Consider the following 23,833-nt stretch of genomic DNA (forward strand, 5'->3'; position numbering starts at 1 on the left):
TCAGCAGAATGTGTTTTTCTAATCATGTAACCTCTAAAGTTCAACACAAAACAACTGTTACGGGCTGTTTGACTGATTCAAAATACTTTTAAAAGCATAGTCTAGAATGGAAGTCTCCAGTTTGAAACTAGTGCCCCAATGCTTAACAACCTCATTAAAATCAAATCTTAGTTCTCGCTTCCGCTAAACAAAGATCTGAGGACATCCCATTACGGGTCACGTCAGACTGACCTTGCGCGAACTTTGACCGGCCAATGGATTGACCAATCAGAAGGGTGCTTTCTCGGGCTTTACAGCACTAATTTCAAATTGGCGACTACGCTTCGAAACATATTTTGACAAATTCTCGATTACAAATTTTAAACCTGAACAAAAGAACATTCTGGAATGGCTAACAGATGGTCTAGACTGTATGGATTCTGTCGTTTAACCCGTAACTATCGTTCAGAATACCCCGTGTTAAAGTTTTCGAGGTTGCATGATTAGAAATCACATTCCGACTGTCACTTTCATAATCTGGTAAGCAAAGCTCTGATTGGTCGGATGAAAGGTCGTTCTGACGTGACCCCTAATCGGATGTCTTCAGATCTTTGTTTAGCGGTAGCGAGTACTAAGGTCTGATTTTAATGAGATTGCAATGCTTAAGAAAGCTGCTTTCTTAGTGGCTAATGTCAAGGTCATTATGATGTGACCTGTAATAGGATATCCTCAGCGGTAGCGATAACTTGTATCTGATTTTAATGAGATTAAGCATGTGATTAAACCTGTTTTGTTTATTTAAATCATTAATTGTTAATTGTATCAAAACACCGGCTGTATACTCGCGGGCAGATGACCACGGAGAATGCTGATCAGTGTGTCGGATTAATGAGACTGATTAATGAGTGATTTCAGCAATTCGTTGAAAATTAGGCGTGTCGGAGTGCGAGACTGTCGGATTAACGGGTCTAAATAGCACTGATTTAATCGGTTCCCATCATTAGTGTCAGACAAAGCCGATTGTCGAATTAACAAGACTTGACTGTAGATGGTTCATGTATATGACATAGAGGGATAATGGAGGCAATATTACAACCCTATTGTAATCGGCACGGAAATCAGTGTCTCACAAGCGCACAAAGACATGGCCACTACTCTGCTTGAGTGAGTGAGGGAGGGAGCGACTGATATTTTATGCCGCTTTTAGCAATATTCCAGCAGCATCACGGCTGCTGACACCTGAGATGGGCATCACACATTGTACCCATGTAGGGAATCAAACCCGAGCCTGTGTGTGACGAGTGAACCCTTTAACCACTGTACCCATGTAGGGAATCAAACCCGAGCCTGTGTGTGACGAGTGAACCCTATAACCACTAGGCTACCCAACCATCCCTACCCTGCTAGAACAGTAACTACTGAAAAACAAAATTTGTATTCTCCCTCAATGAACCACTGATGAGAAAGCTAGCTGGATCTAACTGATGACATACGTTCTGAACTACCACAGCTCTGGGCGATTTTATGGCTGAAAATCTAAAACATGGACACCTTACCCCTTTCCTGACGAGGTAGTAGGCCACATCAGTTGCCAGCATGTCAGAGCTGAGCGCTGCGCTCATGGAATCAGGGTAGATCTGAAACATATCAATCGTGGATTCTGCACCGTTTTAGTAATATTCCTGCAACATCATGAGGACGCTAGAAATGAACCCACGTGAGAAATCGAACCCAGGCCTTCAGCAAGATGGGTGAACGCTTTAACCACGCGGCCACCTCACTGCTTCAAAATAACAATAAAGCTGAAGATAAATATACTCACCGCCAAAACAGACGCGAACCATAGAAACATATAGAGAGATATGTACGTTAAGAAGAGATGTTTCAAATGTGTACCACTTAATGACAAAACTTACAATCAGTCAAGTGTTACCACAGAGTGTCTTTATTCTTATCACGATATGCCGCATGTGAATTCCAAATTTCACAAGCTAATCCTGCACGAGACAAATGGTGCATCTGGATTCATGGATCTATGACGTTACATGTGATGCGTTCGTCAGCGTCGGTTCACACAACATACCAGGATGTTCGTTTGTGCATTCAACCAATCTTATATCTCTTGAATATGAGTAATTCTTCATATTAACCAACGTGTATTAAGCCGTCATGCCGTGATATAACTGGAATACTGTTAAAAGCGGCGTTAAACCCAACTCACTCACTCACTCACAATAACACAGGGGCCAGCAAACTTTTGGCAAACTGTGTGTGTGTGATAAACATATGCTCTGTTTATGTTTCAATGCAAACAGTAACAAACCTTGAGGGTAGAGAGGACACCCGTCGCCACCTGTAGAATGCCAGCCAGGGTGTCATAGGTGTCAAACATGGCCTCCTTGTCTTCCTAAGTAAAGCAATCGGGCAACTCGTTAGTCAGTGATCTCATCACCAGGGTGGAGTCAACCACACCCCAACAATCACGAGAATTACTCATCCACATGTACTGTACATAGACAATATCATATTCGTGTTCATGTCATACTTTGTTCACGACATCAGTGTCTAAATCCCGTTATTTCCTGAGTGAGAGCGTAAACATAGACATGAACATAAATATGATGTTCTATTTTTTAACGAAGAAGACGTCTACATTGAAAGACAAATGTTAGTGTTTACCTAAAAGGACAGCAAGTCACAACAGCAGCAGAACCACAATTTGTCGAAGGACGTCTTCAGCTATGATGTTGTGTCTCGCGTTACGTCATTCCAACCTCACTTCAAAATAAGATTTGAATGACGTCCACAATGCCATCCGTATGACGGAAAAATACACTGTTGTCTCGTGACGTGATCATACCCTACGAGCACATATGATTTTATGAACCCTGATATGTTTGCCCTCTTAGGTAATAAAAATAATTACTCTTGACAAAGTCAAATTGGGAAAACAAGGACCTGACCCCTGAGGAGGTCTGACCAGACCGAGGCTGAGGTCCGGTCAGACCGCTGAAGGGGTTGGGTCAGAGGGTCCTCGTTTTCGCATATTGACCTTGTCAAGAGTAATCAATCGTTATGTTGTACTGAAATTCACTTGAAAGTTTATGAAGCCTTAAAACCCTGCTCTGTTTCATTACTGTAACTTAGCTGCGAACCGTAAAACGTTAGTATGCTAGATGCCATCTTGTTTTCTAGCAGACGAGTCAATATCCATCACATGACAGGTCAATACTGATCATGTGACGAGTCAATCTTCGAGGTCAGTGTCAGTCACATGATTTGGGGGTCTACATTGAAATGTATTGTTTCGTTACGTGGTACAGATTAACGAATGGAATTTCAAGATTCTTTTTTAATAGAGGTATAACAAGAATCATTGTCTGTAAACATTTAAATTTCTGAGAAGAGTGACTTTTCTCTAACATTGTTATTTCCCCAGTATCCATAGCTACATAATGGCGGCTACTGATCTTGCTGACTTTCACATCGTAATATTTACTTTGATATGTAGAAAATACCAGCGATTTTGGTCAAACACTTCAGCTCCAGATATATCACGATACATATGACCTGTAAATCTTAATGTCTTGTAGAGGTCAAGTAAATGTCCTGTATGTAACCTGTAAATGTCCTGTATATGATCTGTAAATGTCCTGTATATAACCTGTAAATGTCCTGTATATGACCTGTAAATGTCACATAAATGTTCTTAAATTACCTGTAAATGTCCTGTATATAACTGTAAATGTCCTGTATATGACCTGTAAATGTCCTGTATATAACCTGTACATGTCCTGTAGATGACCTGTAAATGTCCTGTATATAACCTGTAAATGTCCTGTATATAACCTGTAAATGTCCTGTATATAACCTGTAAATGTCCTGTATATGACCTGTAAATGACCTGTAAATGACCTGTAAATGTCCTGTAAATCTTAATGTCTTGTAGAGGTCACGTAAATGACCTGTAAATGTCCTGTATATAACCTGTACATGTCCTGTATAGGACCTGTAAATGTCCTGTATATAACCTGTAAATGTCCTGTAAATGACCTGTAAATGTCCTGTATATAACCTGTAAATGTCCTGTATATAACCTGTAAATGTCCTGTATATAACCTGTAAATGTCCTGTATATGACCTGTTAATGTCCTGTAAATCTTAATGTCTTGTAGAGGTCACGTAAATGTCCTTACATGACCTGTACGTGTCCTGTATATGACCTGTAAATGTCCTGTATATAACCTGTAAATGTCCTGTACATGTTCTGTATATAACCTGTAAATGTCCTGTATATGACCTGTAAATGTCCTGTATATGACCTGTAAATGTCCTGTATATAACCTGTAAATGTCCTGTATATGACCTGTAAATGTCCTGTAAATGACCTGTATATGACCTGTAAATGTCCTGTATATAACCTGTAAATGTCCTGTACGTGTCCTGTATATAACCTGTAAATGTCCTGTATATAACCTGTAAATGTCCTGTAAATGACCTGTATATAACCTGTAAATGTCCTGCATATAACCTGTAAATGTCCTGTATATAACCTGTAAATGTCCTGTATATGACCTGTAAATGTCCTGTATATAACCTGTAAATGTCCTGTAAATGACCTGTATATAACCTGTAAATGTCCTGCATATAACCTGTAAATGTCCTGTATATAACCTGTGAATGTCCTGTAAATGACCTGTATATAACCTGTAAATGTCCTGTAAATGTCCTGTATATAACCTGTAAATGTCCTGCATATAACCTGTAAATGTCCTGTATATAACCTGTAAATGTCCTGTAAATGACCTGTAAATGTCCTGCACATGTCCTGTAAATGTAGATGTAAATTACCTGCAGGTCCTTGTTATAGGTGCTGGGAATCCCCTTCAGGGACATCATGAACCCCGAACACTGCAACATGACGTACAATACATCTGTCATGGGACTAAGGGAGTAATACAATCATCCCGAACACTGCAACATCACGTACAATACATCTGTCATGGGACTCATCACACAAGTAAGGGATTTAACCCCATGCTGCTTTCTAATTACCCTTTATTGATTCTATTAGGACTCGTTGTTCAAGTGCTACACTGGCAGAACAAGGGAGTAATTCAACCATCCCTATTTATCACAGTTTAATTTGACTCATTTAAAAAACCAATCACTTCAAAAACGACTTTTCCTAAAGTAACCCATAAATTGAAGTAGTCATGAGAGTGATGAGTGCATGTTGTTTATGCTACAGTCAGCAATATTCCAGCTATATCATGGTGGCCTGTAATAGTTGAGTCTAGGCCAGGCAGACCAGTGACTGCAAGCAGACTTCTGGGGACTTACAGTACTCCATAATCACTGCAGGCACAATGACACTGATAATGACATGGCTACTCTACCACATACACTGATAATGACATGGCTACTCTACCACATACACTGATAATGACATAGCTACTCTACCACATACATTGATAATGACATGGCTACTCTACCACATACACTGATAATGACATATCTACTCTACCACATACACTGATAATGACATGGCTACTCTACCACAAACATTGATAATGACATAGCTACTCTACCACAAACATTGATAATGACATGGCTACTCTACCACATACATTGATAATGACATGGCTACTCTACCACATACATTGATAATGACATGGCTACTCTACCACATACATTGATAATGAAATGGCTACTCTACCACATACATTGATAATGACATGGCTACTCTACCACATACACTGATAATGACATGGCTACTCTACCACATACACTGATAATGACATATCTACTCTACCACATACACTGATAATGACATGGCTACTCTACCACAAACATTGATAATGACATAGCTACTCTACCACAAACATTGATAATGAAATGGCTACTCTACCACATACATTGATAATGACATGGCTACTCTACCACATACATTGATAATGACATAGCTACTCTACCACATACATTGATAATGACATGGCTACTCTACCACATACATTGATAATGAAATGGCTACTCTACCACATACATTGATAATGACATGGCTACTCTACCACATACACTGATAATGACATGGCTACTCTACCACATACACTGATAATGACATGGCTGCTCTACCACATACACTGATAATGAAATGGCTACTCTACCACATACATTGATAATGACATGGCTACTCTACCACATACACTGATAATGACATGGCTACTCTACCACAAACACTGATAATGACATGGCTGCTCTACCACATACACTGATAATGAAATGGCTACTCTACCACATACACTGATAATGACATGGCTACTCTACCACATACATTGATAATGACATGGCTGCTCTACCACATACACTGATAATGACATAGCTACTCTACCACATACACTGATAATGACATGGCTACTCTACCACATACATTGATAATGACATGGCTACTCTACCACATACATTGATAATGACATGGCTACTCTACCACATACATTGATAATGACATGGCTACTCTACCACATACATTGATAATGACATGGCTACTCTACCACTTCACTGATAATGACATGGCTACTCTACCACATACATTGATAATGACATGGCTGCTCTACCACATACACTGATAATGACATGGCTACTCTACCACATACATTGATAATGACATGGCTACTCTACCACATACATTGATAATGACATGGCTACTCTACCACATACATTGATAATGACATGGCTACTCTACCACATACATTGATAATGACATGGCTGCTCTACCACAAACATTGATAATGACATAGCTACTCTACCACATACATTGATAATGACATGGCTACTCTACCACATACATTGATAATGACATGGCTACTCTACCACATACATTGATAATGACATGGCTACTCTACCACATACATTGATAATGACATGGCTACTCTACCACATACACTGATAATGACATGGCTACTCTACCACATACATTGATAATGACATGGCTGCTCTACCACATACACTGATAATGACATGGCTACTCTACCACATACATTGATAATGACATGGCTACTCTACCACATACATTGATAATGACATGGCTACTCTACCACATACATTGATAATGACATGGCTACTCTACCACATACATTGATAATGACATGGCTGCTCTACCACAAACATTGATAATGACATAGCTACTCTACCACATACATTGATAATGACATGGATACTCTACCACATACATTGATAATGACATGGCTACTCTACCACATACACTGATAATGACATGGCTACTCTACCACATATATTGATAATGACATGGCTACTCTACCATATACATTGATAATGACATAGCTACTCTACCACATACACTGATAATGACATGGCTACTCTACCACATACACTGATAATGAAATGGCTACTCTACCACATACATTTCCAAAAAGTCTTCCCGACTTTCCACGGATTAGTTCCAAACTGTCCGAGTTTTTCTTCTGGGGCATCAGGCTGCTCCCGGTGCTGTCGATGGCAACGCATGATCAGTAACTCAGTCACATCATCATCATCATCATCATCATCATACTGACAGAGTGATTGTAGCCCACAAGGCCTTATTAACACTTAAAGTACATCCACACCATAGTGGAGTGAGTGAGTATGGTTTTACGCATCTTCTTGAGGCAAGAGAGTTAACTGACTATGGAAAGTTTCCACCCTTGCCAAACTAGGCTGGAACTCCTGGGCTCAATCGTAGCGCCACCAGTGGCTATTATGAGTTAAGTCCCTTCTAAGCCTCTCTTATGGACCAATCAGATTCCACCTCTCGTATCACTTGTATTTGCTTCAAACAAAATGATGGCGCCCAGTCAGGACGATCTGATTGATTGGGAATATTTTGGAAAATTACTGTTGACAATAACTTTGCGGTGCGCATGCTTTACAAATCCTCCAATTGACCAAAATCTGCATGACAGTTCACGAACCGGATTTCAATTTCGATTTCGTTGGGTGATTTTGATTGGACTATGCATAGACTCGTTAGTCAAGCCAAAATGTAACTCCATAATACCAGCCTAGTTCGGCAAGGGTGGAAACTGGACTTTTATAGTCAGTCGACCCTCTTGCCGCCGCTTTAAACAATATTCCAGCAATATCACAGCGGGGAAAATGGGATTCACACAGTGTACACATGTGGGGATTCGAACCTGGGTCTTCGGTGTAACGAGCCAACGCGTTAACCACTAGGCTACCCCACCGCCCCACACCATAGTGGAACTGTTCTCACAGTGGTTCATGGTTGATAACATATGTGTTACCTTCAGGATGCATAGAGATAGATTCTGCTGGCAATGTAGTCTGTATGCGTCCGAGAGCGTGACAAAGCTCCACTATTGCTACAACTCTGATCAATACTGACATGTATGTCTCCGAGAGCGTGACAAAGCTCCACTATTGCTACAACTCTGATCCATACTGACCTGTATGCGTCCGAGAGCTTGACAAAGCTCCACTACTGCTACAACTCTGATCAATACTGACATGTATGTCTCCGAGAGCGTGACAAAGCTCCACTATTGCTACAACTCTGATCAATACTGACATGTATGTCTCCGAGAGCGTGACAAAGCTCCACTATTGCTACAACTCTGATCAATACTGACATGTATGTCTCCGAGAGCGTGACAAAGCTCCACTATTGCTACAACTCTGATCCATACTGACCTGTATGCGTCCGAGAGCTTGACAAAGCTCCACTACTGCTACAACTCTGATCAATACTGACATGTATGTCTCCGAGAGCGTGACAAAGCTCCACTATTGCTACAACTCTGATCCATACTGACCTGTATGCGTCCGAGAGCTTGACAAAGCTCCACTACTGCTACAACACTGATCAATACTGACATGTATGTCTCCGAGAGCGTGACAAAGCTCCACTATTGCTACAACTCTGATCCATACTGACCTGTATGCGTCCGAGAGCTTGACAAAGCTCCACTACTGCTACAACTCTGATCAATACTGACATGTATGTCTCCGAGAGCGTGACAAAGCTCCACTATTGCTACAACTCTGATCCATACTGACCTGTATGCGTCTGAGAGCGTGACAAAGCTCCACTACTGCTACAACACTGATCCATACTGACCTGTATGCGTCCGAGAGCGTGACAAAGCTCCACTATTGCTACAACACTGATCCATACTGACCTGTATGCGTCCGAGAGCGTGACAAAGCTCCACTATTGCTACAACTCTGATCCATACTGACCTGTATGCGTCCGAGAGCTTGACAAAGCTCCACTATTGCTACAACACTGATCCATACTGACCTGTATGCGTCCGAGAGCGTGACAAAGCTCCACTATTGCTACAACACTGATCCATACTGACCTGTATGCGTCCGAGAGCGTGACAAAGCTCCACTATTGCTACAACTCTGATCCATACTGACCTGTATGCGTCCGAGAGCGTGACAAAGCTCCACTCCGGCTACAACACTGATCCATACTGACCTGTATGCGTCCGAGAGCGTGACAAAGCTCCACTATTGCTACAACTCTGATCCATACTGACCTGTATGCGTCCGACAGCGTCACAAAGCTGAACTCCTTGGTGGAGTAGAGGATGAGGTCCTCCGCCCAGCGGCTGAGGTGAGTGCTGAGCAGCGACGCCCAGAACAGAAACTCCACTGAAACATGGCGGAACAGGAGGCAAACTCAGCAACGGATACAGAGACGCCCCAGCTTGAGGCAATTAGGAATATCTGGGATAATTGGGTCCTAAATTAGCAATAGTTAATAAAATATTCATGATTGTTCAACTACTTAAAGCCACGAACCCGTGAAGATCCGGGATAGAATAGGTCTTCAGCAACCCATGCTTGCCGTAAAAGGCGACTAAGGTGATCAGGCAGTCAGGCTCGCTGACTTGGTTGATGCATGTCATGGATCCCAATTGCGTAGATCGATGCTCATGATATCAATCACTGGATTGTCTGGTCCAGACTTGATTATTTACAGACCACTGTCATACAGCTAAAATATTTGAGTGCAGCAAACCAACCACACCAACTTTTAAATCATGAAGTTAACGCATTACAAAGTAAAGATGAGCAACAGCCCCTAGCCTAAAATGAGTCCCGAAATTATTGCGAGTAGCCCTATCTTTGAAATTTAAAAAACGACAACACTATTTGTTTGTTTGTTGTTTAATGCTGCCCTCAGCAAAATTACAGCTATTTGACGACGGTCTGTAAGTAATCAAGTCTGGACCAGACAACTCACCGACAAAGTCTCGGTCACTGACTGCATCCAAACTGTTTCCTGTCACATCCCCAAGGCCAAGTTCTGAAACCAAAGATCGATTCCATTAACACCACATTCTATATATTCATGCTGAGTTTAATAAAATATGTATTTAGTCTTTTTGTTTGGAACATGGCTAAACATTATTTTTTCACTTCTGCTTCCAGTCAACAAGAAATAAAATGTGTAAAGAATTGACTTCAATACTTTTCGCTTTAATGGAGTGATCAAGGTTTTACACCGCTTTAAGCAACATTCCAGCAATATCACGGTGGGGAACACCAGAAAGGGGCTTCACACATTGTACACATGTCGGGAATCAAACCCGGGTCTTTGGTGTGACGAGTGAATGCTTTAACATCTAGGCTACCCCACCGCCCATCGATTTCATGGATGCCAAAAAATCACTTGAAATTTATACATTCTTGCCTAAACACCTTTGAAACATGACACAGAAATAAGAACACTCGTTTTACCTTTAGCAAGGAAGTCTCTGTCAACATCAAACGGATTCCCAGCCAGCGCACCACTAAACAAGAATAACAAGAGAGTGAGACTAGCTTAACACCGCTTTGAACAGTATTTCAGTAATATCACGGCATGACAAAACGGAAATAAGATGTTTACCACCTTGTTGAAATGCAGCTACACAGGAATGGTGTTGACAAACTTAAAAACGCGATCAGTGTGAATCTGTAAATCAACCCCGCGATCACTGATTTCTCTCATACATAAGGGACACAACTCTGTACAGCAAGTTGTTGGGCCTTTGACAACTGGGCCACCTGTGACCTTGAAAAGATTGATATCTCAATACCAGGTAATTATGCGTTAAAAAGACAAAATTTGAGAGAACAATTTCTAAACTACAAATACACATGTACATTTGTAAAGTGCCTATTTCCCACAATGCATACTCGTAGGCAGGCAATTACTACCCCAGTCAACAGGTCGCTGGACCTTCAATCTACATTCCAAGGGCCACTGAAAATCAGCACCTGGACAATTATGAATATTTTTAAAATTTTAATATTTTAATCAACTGTTTTTATGACATGATTTACTGCTTTTTCAAATGCAAGCCATAAGCATGTGATAACACCTAACATGAATTAGTATATAATAAGGGTGAAACGATACAGCAGTTATATCGCGGCGTGTCAGCTTAATATGGGAGGAAAGCCCGAAGTGATGCAGGCCCCAGAAGTTTACCACTTCGGTGAAACCCACGAGCACAGGTATGGTGCCGGCAAACCTAGAAACCTTATCGAGTCGAACCGGGATTCGAACCCATGATCATAGGTTTCTGGCATGCCCAAGGGACACAACTCTGCACAGCAAATCGCGGTGCCTTACACGACTGGGCCACCCGTGCCCCCGTTTTTAATATTGAACTTGAAAGGCTAATTACAACACATTTTGCAATATCTGACTGACAACACCATTCGGATTTAGGTGTGGGTGGGTGTGTGAATGGGTGTGTGTGTGTGGGTGTGGTTGGGGGTGGGTGTGTGGGTGTGGGTGTGTGGGTGGGGATAGAAAAGTGTGGTTGTGGATTGGGGCTGGGTTGAAGGTGTGGATGAGTGTGGGGGTAGAGGTGTGGTTCTGGATAGGGGTGGAAGTGGGGGTGTGGATCGGGGTGGGAGTGGATGGAGGTGTGGGTGGATTGGGGCGGGGTTGAGGGTGTGGATGGGCGTGGGGGTAGAGGTGTGGTTCTGGATAGGGGTGGAAGTGGGGGTGTGGATCGGGGTGGGGGTGGGTGGAGGTGTTGGTGGGGGTGTGGGTTGGGGTAAAGGTGTTGTTGTGGATGGGGGCAGGGGTGGGGGTCATTAAACAAGTAGTAAGTAACTTATTTTAGCAAGTATATCAACTTGTATTGATACAGAAAGAAAAATGAATTGTGTATCGCATAGTCACATGAAAACTCACGATGCACCGATGTATCAGTTCACCCCTGGTATATAAAATCCCATGATGGTCATAAGAAGTGACAAACAGGATCGGTGGTCAGTGTGTCAATCACTGGATTGTCTGGTCGTGACTTGATTATTTACAGACCGATATAATAAAGTTGGAATATTGCAGAGTGCAGCATTAAACAACAAACGCACAAATGATACAAACATATCATCTCCTATTTCAAACTGCATGCTCTCTTCAGGGGAGACAACTCTGCCAGTACTGACCTGCCAAGGGGCAAAACTGCTGTTCTCTCCCTCAGCTGGTCAAGTCTCTTCAGATCTCGCTGCAACATCCACCCATAGCTGAACACAACAGGGACGAAGAAGTGGTCATATAAGTTTAGAGGCTGACTTCTAAGAGAGTTGGATGAGATGACACTTTGAGGAATATTTCACATTATCGAAGGAAAGCCTGATGTGATATAAGTCTTGGACATTCATCACCTTGTGAAAACCACGAGAAAGAATATGGTGCTGACAAACCTTGAAACATAAGCAGAGCGAACCAACGACGATAATTTTCTGGCACCCTAAGGGATGCAACTCTGCCCTATGAACTTGGGTGCTTCAGGTAATAAAGGGCTCTCGTGCCCTACCCTGATGCTAGAAATAAGGGCTGGGACGAGTCCACATTTACTACCCGGGTACCCACCCCGCTATTACCCGACCCTACCTGGTACCTGCTGTAGGCCTCAAGAGCTTGGAACATAATGTGTCACTGGGAATTATCTTACATAAGCCCTGGCAAAAACTGAACTTGACTGAAGCTTTATCTTTATTCAAAAACATAAAAGTCAGAAGGAATGTGTGCATAGTCAGAAAAAATGGGGACATCAGAGTTTTGTAGTGTAACCATGGAGTTACAGTGAGTTTTTGTCATTAAACAATATATCATGTGACTAACATGAGTCCGAGTTGCAGCTGAGTTACCTGTCCAGCACCTAGCTAAAACAGAACATAATCACAACTTCTACTCATAAAATTCTATCAAATGAACGACAGTTTGGAAGGGATTTGCCATCTCCATGACAACAATCATGTACCCATTTGGCATACCAGTACATAAACTAAATGACAAAGTATCATTTGATACTTTGACCATGTTTATGTTAATCGAACTGCATAAAAAATATTCCAAAGGGCTTACATATCAGAAACAACATATTTTCAATTTATGCACCTTTATCGCAAATTACTTAATTTTATAATAACTGTGATAAATGATCAATAAAACTGTTCTCTTTCCCACTGCTATATTCTAACTCAAGCTTATTCTATTAAATATTATTTCTTTAGAAACTATTTTTCCAGCCACCGACTCAAACTCACAAAGACTCACCTCAGCAACCAGTGGCTCCATCTGATTGGCTGTGCTCTCTGTAGGTGTGTGTAACCAGGTAGTAAGATGTCAATTTCTCTGAAAAATATTTCAATCAAATTATTGGCAAAGTTCAAAGAAAAAAACATTTGAAGAAAAAGGAAAGCTGGTATCATTTATTGTGTTTGTGTCAATACAGAAAGCTATCACCACTAACTTCACGGTTGATTTGCAATCTCATTAAAATCAGATCTGAGTTCTCGCTGCTGCTAAACAAAGATCTAAGGACATCCCATTACGGGTCAAGTCAGAACGACCTTTCGCGAACTTTGACCCATCACTTAAATGACCAACAAGAAGTCTACATCAGCCAGTTAGAAAGCACCTTTCTCGAGCTTTATGGCACTCGTTTCAACCTGGTGGCTTCCATTTCAGATTACGCTTGAAAAATATGTTCACACAGTTCTTGATTAAAATTTTGAAAACTGAACAAACGAACATTCCGGAATGTCTAATATATGGTTGAGATTGTATAGCAATGCTTCCCACATACTGTTCAACACCTCCTTCTTTCAAATGTTTATCCCACTGAAGCAAGAGATAGACGATAATTTTGACGAATCAGTCGTACGGGTCGTAACTGTCGTTCAGAATACCCCGTGTTGACGTTTTCAAGGTTGCATGATTAGAAAACACTTTTCCGCTCTGATTGGTCGGATGAAAGGTCGTTCTGACGTGCCCCGTAATGGGATGTCCTCAGATCTTTGTTCAGCGATAGCGAGAACTAGGATCTGATTTTAATTGGGACTGGGTTGATTTGCTGTGTAGTCAAATCAAGACACAGCCTGATTCAAGCAAAAAGGAAGCCAGCGTATGCTCAGATTAAATCACAAGAACAACCATATGTCTCAGTGAACATGTGCCATAGCTTTACAGTCTCATCTCCTTAATACACTGTTTCTGTACCAGGCAATGGTAGGGTTCTCAAAAGATATGCCCAGAGCATGACTCATTTGATTTCAGTGATCATTTAGTGTACTAAAAATAGACACACATTAAGTGACATTATTGTTTGGCTTGTTTGTTCTGGTTGCTGGAAAACACTACACTCAATAAACAATTGGCAAGTAAATAATCATATCTGGAACTGACAATTCAGTGAATTGATATTGTGACTGTAGCGGCCATAAAATTTCTGAGTCCCGTGATGGGATTCGAACCACGGTCCTGATGATCAGAGGTCGGACACCTTGTCCATGTGACCAAAGAGGTTAACCCCGTCAGCAAGCTGACAAGGTAAGGATGTCATCTGTGGGATGACTCCACGCCCTGCTACATGAGCAACTATGTCATCGGGGTCTGAAGACACACAATAAACCATGTCAGCAAGCTTGACCACTCGATCCATGATCACCTCTTACGACCATCATAGGTTGGTGGGGGCCAATCCAACCTGGATTCCCCAAATGGGCGACTCGCATTGAGCTGACATTCTCTTCATCAGTGTACTCACGACTTAGCCCTGTTGAGGATGACGCTGATGAAGTCGGTGAGGTAAGTGCGGAGCTGCAGCTGGGCATCTCTCATCCACAGCCTCATGTCCGTGGCCACCTGGTCATTGCGGCTCCGGCCCGTGTGCAGCTTGCCTCCTGCTGCACCGATCAACTCCTGAAACATTCACACCATCGTCACCTGCACTGATGCAGCTCTTAATTTAGTCATCCTGCTGCATGATCAACTCCTGAAACATTCACACCATCGTCACCTGCACTGATGCAGCTCTTAATTTAGTCATCCTGCTGCATGATCAACTCCTGAAACATTCACACCATCGTCACCTGCACTGACGCTTCTCTTAATTTAGTCATCCTGCTGCATGATCAACTCCTGAAACATTCACACCGGCGTCACCTGCACTGATGCAGCTCTTAATTTAGTCATCCTGCTGCACCGATCAACTCCTGAAACATTCACACCATCATCCCCTGCACTGACGCTTCTCTTAATTTAGTCATCCTGCTGCATGATCAACTCCTGAAACATTCACACCATCGTCACCTGCACTGACGCTTCTCTTAATTTAGTCATCCTGCGGAATGATCAACTCCTGAAACATTCACACAAGCATGTCTATCGTCACCTGCACTGACATGTTTCTTAATTTAGCTATCTTGTTGCACCGATAAACTCCTGAAGCATTGACAAAACAATGTCCATCGTCTCCTGCACTGACGTTTTTCTTAACTTAGACCTTATCCTAATCCTGATCAACATAGTAAAAAAACATGAACATGTTCTGTTCCAAAAGTTTTTTGTCCCTGAATAACTCTAAATAACAACCTTGAGCCTCCTCTCATTGGCAGTGTGGATGTCTTCGTCCCCTGGCTTCAACTCAAACTCATCTTTCTGCCACTCCTCCTTAACCTGCAAACACATCATAAATTCCTGCGTCAGTGATTAACAATGTTCTAGCAACATCAGAGGGCCAAGACAAAAGTGAGTTATCTGCCCATGAATGGAGGTCCTATTTCACACTCAAAACTGGTAGTACATTCTACACTGATACCAACCAAAGACCGTCTTTCTCGATGATTTGTCTGAATCTCCATAAATGTCAGACTGCAGTTTACTAGCATTCAAAATGACACTTCAAGCCATATCTCGCTGTAAATTGTGAACCAGACCATATTTTCTAAAGACTTCTAAATTGCATCCTCAAATGTAAGAACATATGAACTTTACAATTATTAGTAATTTTAAACTGTTTCCCAGTTTGCCCATCATGGGTGCTTAGCTTAAGATCCTAGATAAATCTCTGAGACACACACCAGAGACCCTTCAGGTTGTAAACGTCACCTTCTCCAAGCCACCAAGTATGGAGTCCCTCTCGGCTGCCGTCACAATGCCCACCTTCTCCAGTGCCTTCACATACGCCTGACTTCCCTGGAACAATGTCAGCAGATGGAAAGACCCAAATCACAGTTTCGAGTCCCGTTATGGGATTCGAACGACGGACCTTCTGATCCAAGGTTGGTCAACATGAACAAAGAAGTTAATACTGTAGGCCAGCTGACATGGTAGAGATGTCATCTGTGGGACTTATGATCGTATGATCATGCCCTACTAGACAACATGTTTGTTTGTTGATGGTTAACGCCGCACTCGGAAATATTCCAGCTATATGATGGCGATCTGTATAAAATCGAATCTGGACCAGACAATCCAGTGATTGAGCATTGATCCATGCAATTGGGACATGATGACATGCATCAACCAAGTCAGCGAGCCTGACCACCTGATCCCGTTAGTCGCCTATTACGGCAAGCATGACACAACAGAGTAACATATCAAACTATACTCACCACCACAAGAAACGCAAAAAAACATATACAGTAAACTACGGTTATAACAAACTCAAAGGGACCACTAATTTTAGTTCGTTATAACTGCAGGTTATAAGCATATACAGCATATCTACAGCAAATGGACGGGACCAAGAAACAGTTTGTTATATCCATCAGTTGGTTATAAGCGTGTTCGATATAAATGTAGTTTACTGTATCCTGGTTAATATATGAATTACTCATATTCAAGAGACATAAGATTGGTTTCAAGTACAAACGAACATACTGCTTTGTTGTGTGAACTGACGCTCATGAACGCATCACATGTGACGTCATAGGCCCATGACTCCAGATGCTCCATTTGTCTCGTGCAGGATTAGCGTGTAAAGTTCGGAAATCACGTGCAACATATTATGAAAAGTATAAAGACACTCTGCGGTAACACTTGACTGCTTGTTAGTTTTGTCATAAATAGGTACACATTGGAAACATCTCTTCTTAACAAACATACTTCTCTATATGTTTTTATGTTTCGTGAGTATAGTTCTGATTGAAACATACTGTGACAAGTGTATTCAATATTTGTTGAACCAAGGAACCACTCTCGCATGTCTAGGTGCATGTGTAGTTTAACATGAAGATTTTTCCACTTACAGCAAATTTGAAGTGGTTGTTTCTTATAATTGGTTTTCCTTGGACACAAAATGTAAATAAAACTATTTTATAAAAGCAACATTTTAAACAAACAGTTTCAGAAAAAGAATAATACCCTGGCAAAACCAAAATGACACTGACAATCGTGGAAATTTAGTTTCATATAAATAAACATATTCAAGCTGCAGGCCTTGTTAATAAGTTTTAATCAGGAAATAACAGATTGAAGTACCTCAATGTCAGCCTTCCACATCCTCTTGTCATAGGAGATGGAGGCGTTGAACTTCTCCATGATCGGGTCTGTTGCCCCGGTGAACCGGCCACCCCACAGCTTACTTCCCTAGTGGATCAAACAATGAGAGGATATATACGAATGACCACATGAAACCACAATTATCCAGAGCATGTATCACCACTCTGATCAATACCCTAGAGACCTGTGAAGATCAGGGTAGAATAGGTCTTCAGCAACCCATGCTTGCCGTAAAAGGTGACTATGCTTGTCGTAAGAGGCAACTTAAGGGATCGAGTGGTCAGGATCGCTGACTTGGTTGATGCATGTCATCGTATCCCGATTACGTGGAACGATGCTCATGGTGTCAATCACTGGATTGTCTGGTCCAGATTCGATTATTTACAGACTGCGGTCATATAGCTGGAATATTGCTGAGTGCGGTGTTAAACAACAACCCAACCAACCAATAGCCTTGACCCATACACCAACATAGCTTCATTTTGGAACTGACGTAAACAGCTCCATCGCCACTGCCGTGTGAGGTCTGTCGTTGTCTTGTTGGAAAATGACTTTCGCTTGTTGCTTAATGGGAAGGACGTGTGGCTGAAGAATCTCATCCAATTACCCAGAAACTGTACTAGGTCTGTTCTACCAGTGTAGGAGATGGCAGCCCACATCATCACAGTGTCGCCACTTAATCTGTCCACTTCCTGAATGCAGTTTGTGCATAATGTTCCCTGCGGTGCCAATAAACACGTCTACCGTCACGGCGAAGCTGTAGGATTGCGATGGCAAGCAAATGAAACCCCAACGTTTGTATATCCCAACAAGCGATGTTGCACGTGCATGTCATGTTGGTGTGGTTCGGCGCCAGGCTCTGACTTGCTTGTGTTTTGTGATTTTTCTATCTTTTCATCAAATTTCTGAAGTAGCCCAATCTTTCCACACAAATCATCCCCAATCCATGCAGAAATGTCCAATTTATTTTTGGTATCCAGTTTTTATGGACACGCTCTGTAAGATATTTACGATTTAACTATTTGTGTGGTTTCGTTTTGCAGAGTATAATATGCTTCAAATAAAATTATGTGTACAACCTATTGCTGTCTACCTCCTATTGCAGTCTACCATCTACTACTGTCTACCACCTACCGCAGTCTACCACCTTCTGCAGTCTATGACCTATTTGCAGTCTACCATCTATTGCAGTCTACAACCTCATGCAGCCTAACCCTTTTCCAGTACACAACAACTTCAAGTCAATAGTAACAGCTTTTATGTCAAATTCAGCAGTTTCAATTTACCTATGTGCTCATTTTGCAAGCAGTTATACTGATGATATTCAAAAACACAAAAAGAATTCTTTTATTTTACATACCGGTAGATCCTTCCACATGACAGTAAACATTTAGCCGTGCTTGCCATGGAAATGCCACCAGCTGTTACATGGCGTTTTTCATGAAGTCAACATTCATTCTCTGAACACTTCATCATGTTTATTTATTCTATAAAAATAATAATAATAGTAATATACCAAGTACATGTGAATTTAAACTAATCACCATCAATAAGACTACAATTAATACTATATTAATACATTTTACATATGCAACCAAATGAGTCAATGTGATTATATTGTTATCTCCACCACAGCAGCCTGCTGGGTAAGTGTCCATCTTCCTGAGGCAAGGGAGTTAACTGACTGTAAAAGTCCAGTTTCCACCCTTGCCGAACTAGGCTGGAATTTCTGGGCTTGATCGTAGCGCCACAAGTGGCTATTAAGAGTTATATCCCATCTATACCCATCTATAATTCACAGACTGCTTATGCCACCATGTCAACCTTGTGACAGGTGTCTTCATCCATTTAATTGAGTCTGGACCAGACAATCCACTGATTGACATCAGCATTGATCTAAGCAATTGGGATGGGATGACATGCATCAACAAAGTCAGCGAGTCTGCTAAAGCATGGGTTGCCAAAGAACAATTCTAACCCTGATCTGTACGGGTTCAACCATATTAACCACACAATACACTATCAGTCTACTCATTGGATCACATAATACACACCTCCCCCGCTTCTTCATGCTTCGAGTCCGCCATCTTGGATGTACCTCAGTATCTGGAAAATACAACACATGGTAAACCAAAGATAAGGTATTCATTTAAGGACTGAAACAATGACCCGCGAGAATTAGTGCATCGTGGTATGAGTAATATATTTTATTGTCATGATTGGTTGGTTGGTTGCTTTGTTGTTTAACGCCGCACTCAGCAATATTCCAGCTATATGACGGCGGTCTGTAAATAATCGAGTCTGGATCAGACAATCCAGTGATTAATATCATGAGCATCGACCCACGCAATTGGGATCGATGACATGTATCAACCAAGTCAGCGAGCCTGACCACCCGATCCCGTTAGTCGCCTTTTACAAGCATAGTCGCCTTTTGCGGCAAGAATGGGTTGCTGAAGACCTATTCTACCCCGGAATCTTCACGGGTCCTATTGTCATGAAACAAAATGCTAAATCATAAACATAATACTAATAGAACAAGCTATAATATACCAGTCTTATGAGCTAAACACAAATAACATAATTCTCTATTTATTACCCAAGAAGATGTCTTCACACAGAGACGAATTTTAGTGTTTACTTGCAAAGACAGCTGGTCGCAACAGCAGAGGAGCGTCAATTTGTCAATACGTCAACAATCTTCAGCTATGATGTTGTTTCTAGTGTGACGTCATTCAGACCTCACGTCACAATAAAATTTGAATGACGTCAACAATGCCGTCCGAATGACGTGATATGACCCAAGGGCACATGTTTTTTATGAACCCTGATATGTTTGCCCTCGTAGGTAATAAGTATTGATATGTGACGGAGTCATACTGTAAATCATGAAATAAATGTGAGCATGTAATTATCACTAATTACAGTCAAGTCCCATTAATCCGACATGGTTGGCTGCAGATTATTATGTTGGATTGACAAGTATGTCAACAAATTAAGAAGTATCAACATCCATGATAAAAAATTGGACAACTACATGATAGATAACGATACAAACACATTGTAATAAAAAAATGAAAAATGAAATATTTATATTTTTATGTTGCATTGTTAGCGGAATATGTTTTCTAATCATGCAACCTCTAAAGCTTAACACAAAACTACTGCATGACTCATTCAAAATTCTTGTAGCGAGAACTTGTATCTGAATTTAATGAGATGGAGGTAATCTGAGCATGTAATTAATCCTGTTTTGTTTATTTAAAGCATTATTTAAAGGATTAACGAGACAGATTAAAGAGTGATTTCGATAATTTGTTGCAAATTCGTTGTGTCGGAGTCAGAGGGGGAGACTATTGGAAAACGGGTCTAAATAGCACTGACTTGATTGGTTCCCGTCATTAGTGTCGGGTAAAGCCGATTGTTGGATTAACGAGTGTCGGATTAACGAGATTTGTCTGCAATGCAAAAAATGCAAGTGTCCTATGCTCTCAATCATAAAGTAACACATATTCATCTGAACTTATTGCAGTTTAGTGTCATGTCCGGTTCACTGCACAAGGGCAGAAACAATGACATATACCGTATTTGACGTAATTAGCGCCCCGCTCTAATAAGCACCCACTGCGATATTTGCTAATGTATTGGCTAGTGAACAATCCTAATAAGCACCCCTTCCGTTTGATCAATGTACACAATATACTTATTTATTCGCGTAAAATCCGCACTCGTGTGTTACATGCACCCTTATTTATGGGCAATTAAATATATCTGTTGTAAATAAACATTTCAGGCTGTCAGCATAAACCACGAAATTAACGATCTTTCAACAACAAAATTTCACCAAAATAATATTCCAATAAGAGCCCCCTATTTCTAAATTTGAGAGCGCCCTGGGCGCTTATTACGTCGAATAGGGTATAACAAATATAAAACATCAACATCAGAGAATAATCAATTTTGACTATCGATTCCACTAGACGAGAAAGGCAAAATTGTGGTGAAAATCATAAGAATGGATAACTGAAAATATTTTACACAAGGTTTTTGTTAAAGGGGAAGCATGTCTTGCTCTACCAGTAGCTCACAGTAAACAGTGTAACTAAACTTTAAATTAAGTCTTCTTCTCACCAGGTACTGACTGTGTCAAGTGTGGGTAAGTTGATCAAGCAGTCAACCTGGTCAAATAATCTGCTCACCCATATAATGAGTGAGTATGGTTTTATGTCGCTTTTAGCAATATTCCAGCAATATCACGGCGGGGGACACCAGAAATGGGCTTCACACAATGTACCCATGTCGGGAATCAAACCCAGGTCTTCGGCGTGATGAGCGACCGCTTCAACCACAAGACCACCCAACCGCCCACCCATATAAAGAACATGTCCAGAACAGTAACAGCTGTCGTGGTGAATACACCACACTGCTCATTGACAACCACTAAGAACAGTTGGAACCTGTACAATCTTCGTTGGTGACCCGACCCATCTCATTTGAATATGCGTTATATGAAATTTCCTGCTTTATATTTCATGGACATTAGATCACATATAAGGCAGTTAAGTTATGTTTGTGATCAGTTGAACTGCTTTCAATCAACACTAAATTGTGGTATTCTAAGTCTACAGTCTTGGCGTCTTAGTTAATCATAGGTCTTCAGCAACCCATGCTTGGTTGATGCATGTCATCGTATCCAAATTGGATGGGCCTGTGAAGATCCCGGGTAGGATAGGTCTGCCGTAAAAGGGGACTATGCTTGTCGAAAGAAGCGACTAACAGGATCGGTTGATTGCTGACCTGGTGGATGCATGTCATCGATCCCAACTGTGTGGATCGACACTCCACATGTGGATGCTCATAATGTCAATCACTGGATTGTCTGATCTAGGCTTGATTATTTACAGACCGCCGTCATATAGCAAGAATATTGATGAGTGCGGCGTTTAACAACAAACAAACAAATAATACAAATTTATAGTTCAAAGGTAGTGCTACTCGCACTATTTGCAGGTCACATATTAGGCTAGGGGGCGCATTCACATACATTTGGTGACAGGTTAACTTTCATTATTACAGTGTTATGGAGGGGTTTATCTAGGATTCCAAAATTTTTCCTTTGGCAGGCAAAATGGGAAAATATCATTATTTTGTGCAAGTTCTTATTTTATTGAATTCAGTGTCATTTTAACATTGCATTCATAATTTAAGTTGGATTCCAAACTAGCTACCCTTCGCAGGCAAATTGGACAAAAATTGTTAATCTGTTCAAAATGGGGTTTATTTTCTAATTTTCAAATTGTATTCAATACAATAATGCAAATTAATCCTCTTCCTCTTTCTTGGTCCCGTCATAAGTGGACAACAAGTCTCCTTGACCATGTTCACCAAGCCATCACATTAGTTATAACAACATTTACACAAACTTTTTAATTCCAAGTTTTACTGACAATTGCACAGGGATGGTTCAGACAAGCTGAGTATTTGTGCAAATATGAAAACATATTACCATCACCCAATTAATTTTGAGTTGCTTGCATAAAATATGCATGAAACATTTAAAAACAACCACAGAAAACAACACTGCATAATTACCCAATGCAGGTGAGGTGAAATTGGGCTTAACGTTGTGCCCAAGATTATTGCACTTAAATAGTGACGTGCATGACACCTTCTCCGCATACAAATCAGTGAACTGTTGTTGGTTCAATTATTTCATAGACTTTGAACTTCCATAATGCCAGTCAGCAGAGTAAACATATAAGCTGTGAGATGTTTTTTTAGGAAAACACTGTTTATTGTTTTTACGGAAGTGCTTTACTCAGTGCTAATAAGCGGTGCTATTTGCTGTTTGATTGTATTAAGGTTAGGATATGTATCATTCCACTGGGGATGGGGGGGGGGGGGGGGGTTGCATTGATATTGAGTCGCATTTTTGGCTAGGGGTCAGGAGTCGTAATAATTTGGAGACGCATTAATTTCCAGATTTACCGTACCTTACAAACTTGGGGCAGCACACGAACATACAAATTA

The 23,833-nt window shown here is 41.1% G+C and overlaps 1 protein-coding gene across 3 annotated transcripts in view; it reads right to left on the reverse strand.

The window, feature by feature from the left end:
* LOC124133441 (argininosuccinate lyase-like) overlaps window positions 1–23,833 on the reverse strand; it is a 37,601-nt gene that overhangs the window by 4,161 nt on the left and 9,607 nt on the right. For all 3 annotated transcript variants that reach the window (XM_048401094.1, XM_048401092.1, XM_048401093.1), the window contains exons 2-15: window positions 19,858–19,909; window positions 17,783–17,890; window positions 16,409–16,495; window positions 15,893–15,976; window positions 15,066–15,220; window positions 13,574–13,651; window positions 12,460–12,537; window positions 10,750–10,802; window positions 10,253–10,315; window positions 9,543–9,657; window positions 7,401–7,485; window positions 4,831–4,890; window positions 2,303–2,386; window positions 1,536–1,616 (exon numbers count right to left, since the gene is read on the reverse strand). In XM_048401094.1, coding sequence (XP_048257051.1) covers window positions 1,536–1,616; window positions 2,303–2,386; window positions 4,831–4,890; window positions 7,401–7,485; window positions 9,543–9,657; window positions 10,253–10,315; window positions 10,750–10,802; window positions 12,460–12,537; window positions 13,574–13,651; window positions 15,066–15,220; window positions 15,893–15,976; window positions 16,409–16,495; window positions 17,783–17,890; window positions 19,858–19,890 — 1,164 coding nt within the window. In that variant the 5' untranslated portion in view covers window positions 19,891–19,909. The remainder of the gene's footprint in view (window positions 1–1,535; window positions 1,617–2,302; window positions 2,387–4,830; window positions 4,891–7,400; window positions 7,486–9,542; window positions 9,658–10,252; window positions 10,316–10,749; window positions 10,803–12,459; window positions 12,538–13,573; window positions 13,652–15,065; window positions 15,221–15,892; window positions 15,977–16,408; window positions 16,496–17,782; window positions 17,891–19,857; window positions 19,910–23,833) is intronic.

The sequence above is a fragment of the Haliotis rufescens genome, unplaced genomic scaffold, assembly GCF_023055435.1.
Source record: "Haliotis rufescens isolate VD_foot unplaced genomic scaffold, xgHalRufe1.0.p SCAF_21, whole genome shotgun sequence".
NCBI lineage: Eukaryota > Metazoa > Mollusca > Gastropoda > Lepetellida > Haliotidae > Haliotis > Haliotis rufescens.